This window comes from Leucoraja erinacea, chromosome 7 (genome assembly GCF_028641065.1).
Source record: "Leucoraja erinacea ecotype New England chromosome 7, Leri_hhj_1, whole genome shotgun sequence".
Taxonomy (NCBI): domain Eukaryota; kingdom Metazoa; phylum Chordata; class Chondrichthyes; order Rajiformes; family Rajidae; genus Leucoraja; species Leucoraja erinaceus.
Genome location: NC_073383.1, coordinates 56,146,644 through 56,163,591, shown reverse-complemented (window position 1 = coordinate 56,163,591; position 16,948 = coordinate 56,146,644). Strand labels below are relative to the sequence as shown.

Genomic DNA, 16,948 nt, shown 5'->3' with positions numbered 1-16,948 from the left:
CATTTTATCCCAAATATGCTGGAAAATCATCGGTATAAAATGGAAAAGTTAGGTGATCTTGTTTTGCTGAACAACATTTGGAACCATGATGCACTATTAATGGATGAAGTTAACATGTGCTTCAAATGCTTACAATCAGATAGAAATTAATACTCAGGTAAAGAAGGCTGCATCAAGAAGTTCATTGAGAATAATGGGGGTTAAATGGCACCTTAAAACATGAAGATTAACATGAGATCTAGGGTGAGAACTTGGAAGCTCCATGTCAAAGTAGTTAAAATCACAGATACCAATGATAAGGAGTGGAGTTTGCACGAGAGGCAGCAGAAGAGGAAAATAGGTCCCAGAGAACAGTGTACGGGAGGTGTGGGTCTTTTAGGCCATCATGTTCACGGCACTCACTGGGCTAAATTGCCTCCAGCCTAACTCCACATTTCAGCTTTATATAAACAGTCCTTCAAATTATGGCCTTCTAATGCACCTCCAGATACTTTTTACACGTGTGCGTTTCTGCCTATACTGTTTTTTCAGGCAATTAATTCCAAACCCCCTATAACTCACATTCTTTCTCTATTAGTGTTTGCTGTAAACCTTGCAGTCAAGGAAAATAGGTCCATCATATGCACTCCCCATAAGCTCCTCATTATCTTATGCACTCCATATTAAATCTCCCTCGATCTGTTCAATTCGAAAGAAAAAGCCAGCATATCCAACACTTTTGACTGCAACTTTTTAGTTTTTCCACCATCTCTGTAAAAGTAATCTGCAGTTTTTCCAATTGAAAGGGATTTGGCATGACCAACTAACTTCCATAGATCCACTGTAGAGTATCCTGTCAGGTTGCACCATGATCTGGTACAACGATTTCAACATAAAGGAACACAAGAGGCTGCAGTAAATGGTGGACGCAGCCCAATTCATCATGGTCACTATCACCTCCATCACAGAAAGCACCCACATAAGGCACTGCCACAAGAAGGCAGTGTCTATCATCCATGATTCCCACCATCCAGGCCATGTCCTCTTCTTGCCGCTACTGTCAGGCAGGACATACAGAAGTCTGAATTCCCACACCAGAAGGTTCAGGAATAGCTAGTTTCCTACAAGTTTTTCAACTGACCTGCACAGTGCTAATCCTACCACTGCAATGGAACAATACAACCTCTTGCACAACCATGAACATATTCTAATTTTGTGTCTTTGAACTGATGTCTTGTTTTACTTTTGCAGTATTTTTCTTCTCACTTGAATAATTTATATATACAATTTATGTATAATTCATGATTTGGGTGTTGTCTGAGTCTGTGCTTGTGATGTGGCTGCAAGCAAATTTATCATTGTCACAGTACCTCACTGTGGGTGCATAGGACAATAAACTCGACTTGAAATCAGGCCTATGCTATAGTGTGACAAGCATAAGATGAACGTTTGATGGCACTGGGCCTATATTCGCTGGAGTTTAGAAGAATGAGGGGAACCTCCTTGAAATGTACAGAATAGTGAAAGGCTTGGATAGAGTGGATGTGGAGAGGATATTTCCAGGAGTGGGGAGTAGCCTCAGGATTAAATGATGTTCTTTTAGGAAGGAGATGGAGGAGGTATTTCTTTAGTCAGAGGGTGGTGAATTTGTGGAATTCTCTGCCACAGAAGGATGTGAAGGCAAAGTCAGTAGATATTCACTCCCTCACTGACAGACCCCAGTGGGTTGGAAACAACACCTCCAACATCATCTCTCTGAGCACCGGCTCCCCTCAGGGCTGCGTCCCGACTCCTCTGCTGTTTACCCTGATGACCCACAACTGTTGTGCCAGGTTTAGTATAAACCCAGGGCTCGAAATTAGCGGTTGCCTGGGTGCCAATGGCAACTTAAGGTCCCGCCGGGCAACCTAAAAGCCATGACATTTGCCCCTGCTTGGCAAGCAACCGGGACACCCACCCGCCATCCGTGTCCGGGCTCTCCGCTAGCTCTCGGCGCAAGCTCTCAGGTCTCCGCTCAGCGCTAGCTCTCGGTTCTCCGCTCGGCGCTAGCTCTCAGGTCTCTGCTCGGTGCTAGCTCTCCGCTCGGGTCTCGGGTCTCCCTCGGCACGGCCGGCCGCCGAGCACATCATCGGCCGTGGTTGTGCGCATGTGCGGCCCTGCATATGCGCACTGTCACGGCAACTGGTCGGCGTCGGCCACTTTCTCCCTCCCTTTACATTGTGGGAGCTCTGGCCGCCATTGCTGTCCGATTGCTGCCTCACCGCGACCTCTGAAAAACAACGCAGAATCACTCCCTGGAGCTGCAGTAACTCCCTGGAGTAACTCTTGCTTCTTGCTTTCCTGGTCCTTCAAAAATACTCGAAATGGAATTTAAACTGGTGGACCCACCACCACCAAACTCCAAACTCTGAAAAATAACAGCCTATTTCATTTTATCTGTTTATTTATCGTGTATATATATGGTCTATAGTATATAGACTCACTGAACTTTTATCTCCTGTTCTGTATTATGTTTACATATTCTGTTGTGCTGCAGCAAGCAAGAATGTCATTGGCCTATCTGGGACACATGACAATAAAACTCTCTTGGACTTAAGCTAAAAAAGGGTTCTTGGGGGGGAAAAAAAGCTACCTTAAATTTAGTTGAGTCTGGTTGATACCCAAGGTAGGGTGAAGACTATTCCATGCTTTAATTGTGCGGGGGAACGCCATGGAGCAGCCAGCATCTCTGGATAGAAAAAAATTGGGTGATGCTTCGGGTAGAACCCCTTCTTTATTTTTCTTTTGGTTTTAGTGGATTTAGGTTAATTTAAAGATACAGCATGGAAACAGGCCCTTCGGCCCATCATGTCCACGCCGACCACCGATCACCCGTACTCTAGTTCCATCCCACACATCAGCGACATAAGTCAAGAGTGTTTTATGCTCTCACATCCCAGTTAGAACAATGAAATCCTTACTTGCAGCAGCACAACAGAATATGTCAACATAGTACTCTGTAAGCAATGTTATAAACGGGAAAACAAAACTCCATACAGACAGCACCCATATTCAGGATCAATTCCGGGTCTCGGGCAATTTTAGGCAGCAGATTTATGGCCAATGTACTGCCCCAATAGCCTTGAACTGAATTAAAACATACAGTAGCTGTAAAGGGGGACATAGCGTCACTTAAGAGATTTAAGACTGAAAATGGATAGTTTCATTTTTTTTTAAGTAACCAAAGTTATCAACGTATAATTTTGTGTGTGTTGGAAAATAAAATATAGGTGGCACAGCTGGTGGACTTGCTCCCTCATACTCCAGAGATCTGTGTTCGATCCTGTTCTCGGGCACTGTCTGTGTTCAATTTGCACATTCTCCCTGCAAGCGTGTGGGTTTCCTCCCACATCCCAATGACGCATTGGCTTTGTAGGTTAACTTGTCTCTGTAAGATTGCCCCTAATGTGCAGGGAGTGGGTGAGGAAAGTGGGATAACAGAACTTGTGTGAATGGGTAGACAAAAATGCTGGAGAAACGCAGCAGGTGAGGCAGCATCTATGGAGCGAAGGAAATAGTTGACGTTTCGGGTCGAGACCCTTCTTCAGACTGCTGTCGGGCGGGGTGGGGGGGCGGGAAAAAGAAAGGAAGAGACGAAGACAATAGGCTGTGGGAGAGCTGGGAATGGGAGGGGAAGGACGGAGAAAGCAAGGACTACCTGAAATTGGAGAAGCCAATGTTCATACCGCTGGGGTGTAAACTACCCAAGCAAAATATGAGGTGCTGTTCCTCCAATTTGCATTGGGCCTCACTCTGGCCATGGAGGAGGCCCAGGACAGAAGGGTCGGATTCAGAATGGGAGGGGGAGTTGAAGTGCTGAGCCACTGGGAGATCAGGTTGGTTATTGCGAACTGAGTGGAGGTGTTGTGCGAAGCTATCGCCAAGCCTGCGCTTGGTCTCACCGAGGATGATCATACGCTGAATAACCATATTTTTGTTTGGAAGTGGAAATAAATAATAGAAATTGCATTCATTGCAACGTGTAAAAAGAGATGAGATACTGTATTATAATTTTGCTGCATGTCATTGTGGTATATATCATGTCTTGATTGGTGAATATGTTTAGTTTGTGACTTTATTTGAAGCAGAAATAATATGTGAATGCTTTATTGACCATAATTCCGACATAATTCGGCCGAGCACATTATCGCACGCGTCATGCAAGCCATCTTAAATGACCACCTAAACTGTCATTTGGCAACCTAAAAAAGCTGCCAAGGTTGCCCGGCTGGCAACAGGGAAAAAAAGTTAAGCAAGAGCCCTGCAAACCACATAATGAAGTATGCAGATGACACAACAGTGGTGGGCCTTATCCGGGACGACAATGAACTGGTTTAAAGGGAGGAAGTGAAACAACTGGTGGACTGGTGCAACACGAACAATCTGATCCTGAATGTCGACAAAACAAAGGTCATCGTTGACTTCAGGAAAAACCGGCACAGTCACACAACACTTCACATTAATGACAGCGATGTGGAGTTGGTCAGTAGCACTAAGTTCCTGGGGGTGCAGATCACAAACAGTCTGACCTGGTCAGATAACATCACATCATTAGTTAAGAGAGCGCAGCAGCGGTTGCACTTTCTGCGCCGGATGAAAAGAGCTCACCTCCCCCAACCTGTCCTCACCACTTTCTACAGGGGCACCATAGAGAACATTTTGACCAGCTGCATCTCTGTCTGGTTTGGGGACTGTAATTCCTCCGACTGGAAGTCCGTGCAGAGAGTGGTGAGGACGGCTGAAAGAATCATCGGGACTTCTCTCCCTTCAATCGGGGACATTGCGTGCAAACGTTGCTTGTCTAAGGCTAGCAGTATTATAAAGGACCCCACACATCTTCATCATGGACTGTTCACTTTGCTGCCCTCGGGCAAAAGATATCGTAGTATAAGGAGAAGAACGGCCAGGTTTTCCAACAGCTTCTTCCCCCGAGCCATCAAGCTCTTGCATGCCATGTAATGTGCCTCCACTATTATCTATTTTATCCATTTTATCTTTTTATCCATTTTATCCTTTTGTTATTTTATGTTGCGCGGGGAGCCAGATGCAACGAAATTTCGTTCAGACTTGCATTATTGATGTATTTCTGAATGACAATAAAGTTCTGATTGATTGATATATTTAAGGCAGAGATAGATTATTGATTGGTACGGGTGTCAGAAGTTATGGGGAGAAGGCAGGAGAATGGGGTTAGGAGGTAGAGATGGATCAACCATGTTTGAATGGAGGAGTAGACTTGATGGGCTGAATGGCCTAATTCTTCTCCTACCACATAAAGCAGAATTCCATGCAATCAAACTTTCTAAACAGAGTTGCATGCAATTCCAACAGACATAGAAAAATAGGTGCAGGGGTAGGCCATTCAGCCCTTCGAGCCGTTCAATATGATCATGGCTGATCATCTAAAATCAGTACCCCCGTTCGGGCTTTTCCCCCATATCACTCGATTCCTTTAGCCCAAAGAGCTAAATCTCTCTTGAAAACATCCAGTGAATTGGCCTCCATGGCTTCTGTGGCAAATAATTTCATAGATTCACAACTCTCTGGGTGAAAAAGTTTTTCATCATCTCAGTCCTAAATGGCCTACCCCTTATTCTTAAACGGTGACCCCTGGTTCGGGACTCCCCCCCAACATCGGGAATTTTTTTCCTGCATAACCTTCCTGCTCATTTAAGTCCACCATTAAGGAAAGAATATAGACGCTAAAAGCTGGAGTAACCCAGCAGGACAGGAGAAAAGGAATGGGTGACGTTTTGAGTCAAGAACCTTCAGTCTCAACTCGAAATGTCACCCATTCCTTCTCTCCAGACGTACTGCCTGTCCCGCTTAGTTATTCCAGCTTTTTTCTGTCTATCTTCAGTTTAAACCACATTTGCAATTCCTTCCTACACATTAAGGAAAGAATAATGTGTTTTTTGACACTTTATTTGTCCAGCTACCATTAAGAATCAGTAAAGATAGATCCCTCATTTCTCACACTATTTTGCATCCACTTATTTATAGTGCATTTTCTTGCCACATTGCACCTCCTAACATTATCTCACACTTCTGTGGATTAAAGCCCATTTGTTAACAGTCCAACTAATGAAATGGAATAGTTTATCAATACCTTCCTGAAGTCTCGTGCATTCCTTCTGTCAATTATACAGCCTATTTTTTTGCATTACGTGCAAACTTCTATATCATGCCCCCTACATTAGTCTAAATCATTAGTATTTACTACACCAGCGAGTATTAAGCCATGTAGACTCTTCCAGTCATAAAAATACCTGCCAATCACTATTCCTTGATTTCTGCCATTGAACACATGACAGAATACAGGAATTGGTCTATTGGCCGCAATGTCTGTGCATGATGACAATTTACACCAAACCCATACATCTGCACAAGATCTATACAGCTGCTCCTAGACCTACGATGGGGTTACGTTCCGATAGCCCCATCGTAAACAGAAAATATCGCGTCGAAAACGCATTTAATACATTGCGATCGCGTGACCGGAAGTGACATGCTGCTCGTTGCCTTTGCTGAGCGTTTGCCGATCGTAAAGTCAAAATATCACAAGTCGAGGCATCGTAACTCGGGGAGCACCTGTATGCTTCTAATCCCTGCCTGCTCATCTGTCTAAATACCTTTTCAATGCTGTTAACGTGTATGCTTCTATCAAATCCCCAGGCAGTATATTTCAATCACTTAGCACCCTCTGTGTAATAGTGTTATCACTTTCTGGGAGCTTTGGACTTGCACCCCAAACTGAAGTCGTATATTAATGGTGTTAAGGGTAATGTAATTTACTGGTTATTTTCACCTTCCCAAAATACACCACCTCACATTAGTGCAGATTAAATTCCATTTGCCATTTGTCTGCCCAAATTTCCAATTGATTTATATTGAGACAATTGTAGATCCCAATTTCCACTCTCATTTGGATTACATGGCTGTTTGTTTCTGGACCAGCACACTGAGAAAGATCTGGTCACAAAACTTGTTAAATTAATGAAATAATCTTGCTTATAACTGCCTTAAGAAATTAATCAACTTGGTCAAACACAGCTATCCCTTAAGAAATCAACGTCAACTGTCCTCAATTAATCTGTGCCTTTCCACTAAAAACAGCCATTTATATTATGATCCATTCCAAAAGTGTAATCCCAAGTGTCCTTTTCCAGCTTTGGTATTTTCCTGTCGCTCTGCAACTTATTATCTCCCGTAAAACCCATCAGTCCCCCTTTTAATTTAATTTTTGACACAAACACCAAAGGGCAATTTCCAGTTGTTAATTAACCTACCAATATATCTTTGGATGTGAGAGGAAACCAGAGCAGTAATGAGGAGGATGTGCAAATTCCAGAGACAGTACATGTGGCCAAACCTAGATCCACTCAAGAGGCAAGGCAGCAATGCTGCCTGCTGCACCACTGTAACTTATTTCTAAATACACTGTGCACCAAGGGGCTTGGTGGTAGTTACAATAAACGCCAGTGGTACTATCACAATCAGAAAGGAAGGAGGTACAAACAGACCGTGAATCTGTTTAAATTAGGAGCATAACAACTTCTTAAGTCAAATATTTATTGGCCTTTTTATTAATAGCAACGTCTTTAACAGAACATCATTCACAGTCCTTCATGATTTGCAAGTTCATCTGATGATTCATAGTGATCTCAGAATCAGAGTAAGCCATTCAGATTATTGACTCTGTTGAGCCATCTAAAAACTGATCCTTGACTTAACGCTGAAATTATTTATATTTTGTCAAGAAGCCATGCACAGCTGGCCTGCAGTGACTGTGGGAGTCATTTGACCTGTCTTGTCAGAGGAGAAAGTTATTCCAACTGCTGATTGCTTGCATTAGCTTCGTGACCAGAGAAAGTTAAATAGCAATACCACTCATTTTGTAGTCTCCAGCAAGTACAGAATAGCAATTTATTTCCTCAAGCTTTTCAAGACTTAAGTAAGTCAATCAGTTTAATATCGAGCAAAAAAAATTTGTGAAATATTAATGTGACTGAACAAACTAACCATGAGTTTATACATGAGCAATCATGCTTAGCGAATCATGCGTTCATAAAATGCTTCACATTGTTTAACAACAAGTAGTTGAGCAGGAAATAACAGAATACTGTAAACTCTCATTTTAATGGACCCCTTTATAACGGGTTCTGGTTTAAGTGGAATGGCCTGCCCATGCCACCCTTCGGGTCGCACCGTCTCCCCTCTGCTTCCAGCTCCGGCTTCCAACACCACCTCCGGTTCACAAGGTGCACCAGCAAGCCTTTCTTCACCTACTGCATAGTCCAGTTGATACGGCTATTGTTGCAGCTCACTTAGTAGCCCTGGGGACAGCACTTTCTTCAGGCCACCACCTCCAACAGGCTGCCTCCCCTCAGTTTGGTCACCGTGGGGCTTCCTGCTCTCCCACCTGCTGCTGCTACATCCTCTCCCACCTACTGCTGCTTCTTCCTGTCTGCATCATATTGTCCCCTCAGCTTCTCCCCTCCACCGCCGTCACCTCCTTCTCCCCGGGAGTCATCGAAACATCACTCCCTGACGAGCTCAATGCGTTTTAGACACGCTTTGATAGGGAGAATACTGATGTGCCTTCCCGAGCCCCCATTTGCGGTGATGGTATTTCAGTCTCAGTCACAGAGGCCGATGTCAGGAAATCCTTCAGAGAGGTTAACCCTCGAAAAGCGCCTGGACCTGATGGTACACCCGGTCGTGTTCTAAAAACCTGTGCGGACCAACTGGCTGGAGTTTTTACGGACATTTTCAACCTCTCACTTCTGAGGTCCCCACCTGCTTTAAAAGGGCATCAATTATGTGCCCTTTTAAAGTGCCCAAGAAGAGTAAGGTGACGTGCCTCAATGACTATGCAATACAATTTTATTTGTCATTTGAACCTCATTGAGGTTCAAATGAAATGTTGTTTCTGCAGTCATACACACAAGAAAAAGTCCCAAGACACAACACAATTTACACAGACATCCTTCACAGCGCATCTCCTCCTCGCTGTGATGGAAGGCAAAAACTTATCTCTCCCCTGCACTCCCCATTCCCCTCCCGATGTCAGAGTCAAAGCCCCCGGCGGACGATGGTAATTGTCCCACGGCCATTAACGCCGCACCGGGTGATGCAAGGCCACGCTCCGGGTCTTGTTGTTGGAGCCCCCGGCGGGCGCTAGCAAAGTCCCGCAGCCATTCCAAGCCGCGCGGGGCGGTGATGTAAGGCCCTGCTCCAGGTACTCTTCAACCCCGCAACTCGGGCGGGAGAAGTCGCCATTGCGGAAGCCCCGAAAAGCAGTCTCCCAGCAGTGACCCGCGGGCTCCCGGTATTACTGTCTACCAGACCTGCGGTTGGAGCCTCCGAATCTCCGGGGTCAGGTCGCAGCAGCGCGCCACCAACGCTCTTCCCGCTCCGAACTCGGCCAGCTCTACGATGGTGAGTAAAGTCCGCAGCTCCGCGACTGGAGCCCTAGGTCGTTCCTGCTGGAGTTGCTCAGCCCCAACGACAACGGAGACCCGACAAGGAAAAGGTCGGGTTCTCCGTGCAGGGGAAATATTTTAAAAGTTTCCCACCCCCACCCCCCTCCCCACACATACCCCATCAAAAGAAAAAAAACTACATTGAAACAAGACAAAAAATAATAAAAAGATAGACGGACTGCAGAGGCCGCTGCGACGCGAGTCGCACTGCCCACCGGAAACTATCAACCAGTGGCACTAACACCGGTGGTGTTGAAGTGCTTTGAGAGGTTGATCATGGAGCAAATCAACTCCTACCTCGACAAAAACTGGACCCATTGCAGTTCGCTTACCGCCACAACAGATCAACGGTGGATGCAATCTCGCTGGCTCTCCACTCCGCTCTGGACCACTTGGACAACAAAACCTCATATCTCAGGCTGTTATTCATCAATTACAACTCAGCATTTAACACAATCATCCCCTCCAAGCTGGTTACCAAACTCGCAGAACTGGGTCTCTGCGCATTCATAGCAAAAGGATTTGAGTATATGAGCAGGGAGGTTCTACTGCAGTTGTACAGGGTCTTGGTGAGACCACACCTGGAGTATTGCGTACAGTTTTGGTCTCCTAATCTGAGGAAAGACATTCTTGCCATGGAGGGAGTACAGAGAAGGTTCACCAGACTGATTCCTGGGATGTCAGGACTTTCATATGAAGGAAGACTGGATAGACTCAGTTTGTACTCGCTAGAATTTAGAAGATTGAGGGGGGATCTTATAGAAACTTACAAAATCCTTAAGGGGAATTAGAGGCAGGAAGATTGTTCCCGATGTTGGGGAAGTCCAGAACAAGGTGTCATAGTTTAAGGATAAGGGGGAAATTATTTAGGACCGAGATGAGGAAAACCTTTTTCACACAGAGAGTGGTGAATCTCTGGAATTCTCTGCCGCAGAAGGTAGTTGAGGCCAGTTCATTGGCTATACCCCCTGATTCTCTCCATACCCCCTGATCCCTTTAGCCACAAGGGCCACATCTAACTCCCTCTCAAAAAGGCAGGAACAGGATACTGAGTTGGATGATCAGCCATGATCATATTGAATGGCGGTGCAGGCTCAAAGGGCCAAATGGCCTACTCCTGCACCTATTTTCTATGTTTCTATCCCTCGGCAATTGGATCCTCGAGTTCCTCATTCACAGACCACAGTCTGTTCGTATTGGTGGAAATGTGTCAGCCTCGATAATAATCAGCACGGGAGCACCTCAAGGATGCGTGCTCAGCCCCCTGATGTACTCTCTCTATACTCATGACTGCATAGCCGGTCACAGTGCGAACTCCATCATCAAGTTCGCTGACGACACCACTGTTGTGGGATGTATCACTGATGGGGATGAGTCAGAGTATAGAAGAGAGATCGAGCAACTGCCCATATGGTGCCAGCACAATAACCTGGCCCTCAACACCAGCAAAACCAAGGAACTGAGTGTGGACTTTGGAAAAAGTAGGATGGGGACCCACAGTACCGTTTATATCAACGGGTCGATGGTTGAAAGGGTCAAGAGCTTCAAATTCCTGGGCGTGCACATCTCTGAACATCTTTCCTGGTCCGAGAACACTAATGCAATCATCAAGAAAGCTCATCAGCGCCTCTACTTCCTGAGAAGATTACTGAGAGTCGGTTTGTCAAGGAGGACTCTCTCTAACTTCTACAGGTGCACAGTAGAGAGCATGCTGACCGGTTGCATCGTGGCTTGGTACAGCAACGTGAGCGCCCTGGAGAGGAAAAGACTACAAAAAGTAGTAAACACTGCCCAGTCCATCATCGGCTCGGACCTTCCTTCCATCGAGGGGATTATAGTATATGGACACATTGATCTGTTTTGTAGTAAATGCCTACTATGTTCTGTTGTGCTGAAGCAAAGCAAGAATTTCATTGTCCTATCAGGGACACATGACAATAAACTCACTTGATTTTGACTTGAGTCGTTGACATATTCACTTTGGAAAATGTTGTGACTGCGGGGGGAGGTGGAGGAGGCGGTGGCAGCATTGGAGGGGGAGCGTCGACAGCAGTGGAGGGGGGAAGCTGACAAAGAAAGTTGACAATAGCCTTAAGAAAGTGCATCCTGTTGGGGGCTACGACGTGAGCCTTAATAACAGCCACATCAACCAGTGAAGGGCTCGCTGGTGCAAACCAACAGTATCGCACCTAGTTTCAAGGTAAAACGATACAAAGCGCTGGAGTAACCTAGCAGACCGAATCAATCTGAAGATGGGTACCAAACTCACCTATCCACGTTTTCCAGAGATGTTGCCTGACCTGCTGAGATATTCCAGCACTGTGTTCTTTGGTGTATCAACCATCATAGAAACATAGAAATTAGGTGCAGGAGTAGGCCATTCGGCCCTTCGAGCCTGCACCGCCATTCAATATGATCATGGCTGATCATCCAACTCAGTATCCCGTACCTGCCTTCTCTCCATACCCCCTGATCCCCTTAGCCACTTAGGCCACATCTAACTCCCTCTTAAATATAGCCAATGAACTGGCCTCAACTACCCTCTGTGGCAGAGAGTTCCAGAAATTCACCACTCTCTGTGTGAAAAAAGTTCTTCTCATCTCGGTTTTAAAGGATTTCCCCCTTATCCTTAAGCTGTGACCCCTTGTCCTGGACTTCCCTAACATCGGGAACAATCTTCCTGCATCTAGCCTGTCCAACCCCTTAAGAATTTTGTAAGTCTGAAGCTCTTTCAACTTATACAATGATAATACCTTACTCGCTAATAGCAACCAATTGGCAATAAAGGGCACCATTCACTATATCGAGGATTTATTGTATTGGGATAAACTGCAGCTACTGAATTGCAGGAAACTAGCAGCGGCTTGATTTAAAGGCAGTAAGATTAGATATATTTATTACATATCTGGATGATGGGATAAAAAATAAAATGCCCCAGTCTTCCAATGACACAAAGAAAATGGTATTATGAGCATAATAATAGATCCAAAAATTTAAAACATTTTAGCAAAAGGGTAAAACTGTAGCAAATAGATTTCAATATGAACAAACACGAGGTCATACATTTTGCAGTAATTTACATTTCAATTACAAAGACCCATAGAGGACCTCAATAACCCTTGATTTTGGACCGAGAGTAAATTTAATATACTTTTGTCAAATGTAAGCAGTTTGTTAAATACTGTTTAATATAGATAAGCATCACTGGTAGATAGGATGGTCAAGAATGCTTTCGGCAAATTGGCCTTCATCAGTCAGAGCATTCAGTATAGCAGTTGAGAGATTATGTTACAGCTGTAAATGATATTGGTGAGGGCACATTTGGAAAATTGGTTCAGTTTTGGTCACCCTGTTACAGGAAAGATGTTGTCAAGCTGGAAAGAATGCAGAGAAGATTTACAAGGGTGTTGCCAGTACTCGAGAGACTGAGCAAAAGGAGGACGTTGAGCAGGTTTTAGCGAAGCGGGATGGAGGGTGATCTTATACAGGTGTATAATACCATGAGAGGAATAAGCAGAGTAAATGAACAGTCTTTTAACCAGATTAGGGGAATCTAGAACCAGAGTTTTCCAGTGGCGCTGCGAGTCGGCTGCCTCGTCTGCAGCGGTTCGTTGTTTCAACTTTTTTTGTTTTTTTTAATATGTCCAAAAGTATGTTTTAGTATTTCTCTGTATGTCTTGTGTGGGGGGTGGTGGGGGGGAATAGGGGGAAACCGTTTTCAGGCACCTACCTCGACGGAGATGCAACTTTTTTCCTTCTTCGCCCCCTTCCTCGCGGACTTACAGCTGGTTTGGTGCTGCCTTTCTCGGAGTAGGGCCCAGAGCTTCAGCAGCGGCACAGTGGGGTCTTTTAACATCGCAGACCACCTTGCCAGGGGTCGCCGGAGAAGCTCTCCGACCGCTGGCCTGCGGCCTACATCTTGGAGCCTCGGTCTGTGGAGCTTCTGGCAGCAGGCCTGTAGCAGACCTTTCATTGTGGAGCGGGCGATCCCTCACCGTGGGCCGCCGGAGAAGAGCTCCAACCGCCGCCCTACAACAGTCGAAGCCGCGGTCCCCGGTAAGGAGGTGGCCGATTTGAGAGCTCTGGGCCGCAGGGTGTGCTCGACCTGTCCCGACGTCGGCGTTCCGACCATCCCAACCAGAGGGCTTGAACATTGGGCCATCCGTAGCGGCGAGTTCGGAGGGTCAGGGCCCTGACCACGGGTGAACAAGGGGGAGGAGGACTGTCTGAACTGTATTGCCTTCCACCACAGTGAAGAATGCTGTGGTGGATGTCTGTGTTGAATTATGTTGTGTATTATCGGGGCTCTCACTTAAATTTTTTCCCGTTGCCAGCCGGGCCACCTCGGCAGCTTTTTAGGTGGCCAAATGACAGCTTAGGTGGTCATTTAAGATGGCTTGCATGGCGCGTGCGATAATGTGCTCGGACGAAGTGCGTAGTTACCAGTCGGAATTATGATCAATGAAACATTCACATATTATTTCTGCTTCAAATAAAATCACAAACTAAACATGTTCACCAATGAAATCATGATATATACCACAATGACCTGCAGAAAAATTACAATACAGTATCTCATCTCTTTTTACACGTTGCAATGAATGCAATTTCTACTATTCTCTTTCCACTTCCAAACAAATATCTGGTTGGATTATTCAGCATATGATCAACCTCGGTGAGACCAAGTGCAGGCTTGGCGATCGATTTGCACAACACCTCCAGTCAGTTCACAATAACTAACTTGATCTCCCGGTGGCTCCGCACTTCAACTCCCCCTCCCATTCCGAATCCGACCTTTCTGTCCTGGGCCTCCTCGATGGCCAGAGTGAGGCCCGCCACAAATTGGAGGAGCAGCACCTCATATTTGCTTCGGTAGTTTACACCCCAGCGGTATGAACATTGGCTTCTCAAATTTCAGGTAGTCCTTGTTTTCTCCCTTCTTCCCCTCCCAATCCCAGCTCTCCCACAGCCTACTGTCTCCGCCTCTTCCATTCTTTTTCCCGCCCCTCCCGACATCAGTCTGAAGAAGGGTTTCCACAGTACGCTGCACAGCACATGCACGCAGAATTTCAGCTGCCTTTATAGACCGTTGTCATTGGAGGCTTGAAGCAACGTCGACGGTACGCGAGTTGCACATACTTTTGTGTGTTACATGTACTGCGGATGAAAGGCATGGGAGAATTATGCCTACCTAAGAGATCGATCTCTTAGGTAGGCATCATTCTCCCGTGCCTTTACTATATATATTTAATAATAACCATTTTATAACTTTAGTCAGGGTAGCCTTGCCTACCCTGACGGCACATGCCTGGTTTCTAGCAAACATCACTCTTTTTCTCCTTACTTTTTACCCAAAGAGCAAAACTCCATATTGTTCTGTCACCATGTCTGTGGAAATCCAGGAGCTGCATTTAGCTCAAAATCAGGAAAAGCTCAAGAAAAGGAGATCCCTTTTCCCCGTGGCTATCAAACTGTGCAACTCCTCCCCTTCTGTCGTGGAGTAGACTGACCCCCCCCCTCTCCCTAATCTTTGCACATCCCCAGTCCTTTACGCTCGTCACTTTAATTTCATGTTTCATGAATCTTGTGTTTTATGACGTGTGGTATCCCCTCCTGGGATAAATAAAGTTCTATTGTATTGTATCGAGCTCAACAATTGAACTTGAAACAGTCCCATTACACAACAAACAGCAGTTTAATATGTTGCATTAATGCGAATATGGGTTCATAATTCATAATTTAAAACTTTTTAATCTGTTCTAAGAGACAAGGTGTTTTTTTGTGGAGTGGATGCAACCTGAAGCATAATTATACCTGGCACACTAACTTGACAAAAGCCGACCCATAAGTGAGTAGAATTACGCCATTCGGCCCACCAAGTCTACCCGCCATTTAACCATGGCTGATCTATCTCTCTCTCTCCTAACTCTTCTCCTGCCTTCTACCCATAACCTCTGACCCCTTTCATGAAAAGGCTCTGGGTAAAATATTACATTCTGTCCAGGCGAGGCTGAAAAGACAGTTTAAAAGGAGCAGCTATCTTCTTAACACAAAAAAAAGTAACTTGGCAAACTTTAATTTCACCTGCGGCCATGATACTATGCAAATATATCATCGTACAGTTTCTGCAGAGAAAGACACACAGCTCTATATATTTGTTTTAGATCTGCTGGACGGGTGACTTCTCCGCGAAAGCTGTGCTTCAAATTCTCCATCGTCACCGGGAATATTTGATAACAGGGTCAACATTTTAGTCAAAACAACAGTTTCACAATTGATTTTGAGCTCTCTACAGCTCCTGCGTTTCCAGACATTACTTCCAGGGCACCTTTGAGATATGCCAATGGCGCATTACCCCTCTCGTTAAGTTTCTGCTACGCATGCGGTTTTTAAATGAAATCCTGCTGGAATTGATTTGATTAAAAATCTCAACGGCATCCATAGGGATGACGTGTCGGCCCCGGTCCCTAGTCCTGCTGTAAGGGCAGCCTCAGGCCGGAATGACGAGGCTTCCCTCCAGCTAGGCCTCAGCCCACCTGCCTGAGTCCGTACCTGTGATAAACACGATAAAAACCGCGTTCTTCTGTTTGGCTAATGTGATGGCAGCGGGGATGGTGCCTTCGAACCAGCGCATTGTCCTGACACTCTCGTTGTTTCTTCGCGTAGATCAAACCCAGCCGAATGTTTCTTCTCCTTTTCCACCGTCTGCGGTTTACAAAAGCAATGACGCGACGATCTTACACCAGACGGAATGGCCTTCGGATCCGTCGATCACCCGAGGGGGGCGGGTCGGCGTCCGACCATCATCCGAGGGGGGGGGGGGGGGGGCAGGTCCGTCGTCCCCACAGACGTGGCCGGCGACCAGCATCTGCGGGATGCAGTGACCGTCGATCACCCACAGAGGGCGGGGCCGGCGACCAGCATCCGCGGGATGCAGTGACCGTCGATCACCCACAGGGGGCGTGGCCGGCGACCAGCATCTGCGGGATGCAGTGACCGTCGATCACCCACAGGGGGCGTGGCCGGCGACCAGCATCCGCGGGATGCAGTGACCGTCGATCACCCACAGAGGGCGGGGCCAGCGACCGGTCATCAACCGCGGGGGGCGGGGCCCACGTCCGGTCGTCTCCCCCAGCGCGGCGGTACGTCAATCACCCCGTGGAGGCGGGGCCAGTAGCCATCCGCTCTCAGAGGGGGCGGGGCCAGCGTCCATCCATCATCCGCCAGAGGCGGGGTTTGGCACCAGTGGGACAAACTTATGTTTTTGTGTAGGAAGGAACTGCAGAGCTATGCTGGTTTAAACCAAAGATAGAAACAAAAAAACTGGAGTAACTCAGCAGGATAGGAATGGGTGATTGGGTGTCACTACCACGACAGTGGAAGGAAGCAAACATCTGTGCAATATTTAAGAAAGGCAATAGGGTGATTTCACCAAAGGTCAAATG

General features: G+C 46.2%; 1 protein-coding gene across 1 annotated transcript in view; it reads right to left on the bottom strand.

Moving 5' to 3' along the window:
• ubxn4 (UBX domain protein 4) overlaps positions 1 to 16,269 on the bottom strand; it is a 64,350-nt gene extending 48,081 nt beyond the window's left edge. Inside the window, exon 1 of the mRNA XM_055638642.1 lies at positions 16,056 to 16,269. Within this exon, the coding sequence (XP_055494617.1) occupies positions 16,056 to 16,137 (82 nt within the window). The 5' untranslated portion in view covers positions 16,138 to 16,269. The remainder of the gene's footprint in view (positions 1 to 16,055) is intronic.
• Positions 16,270 to 16,948: the final 679 nt, after the last annotated feature.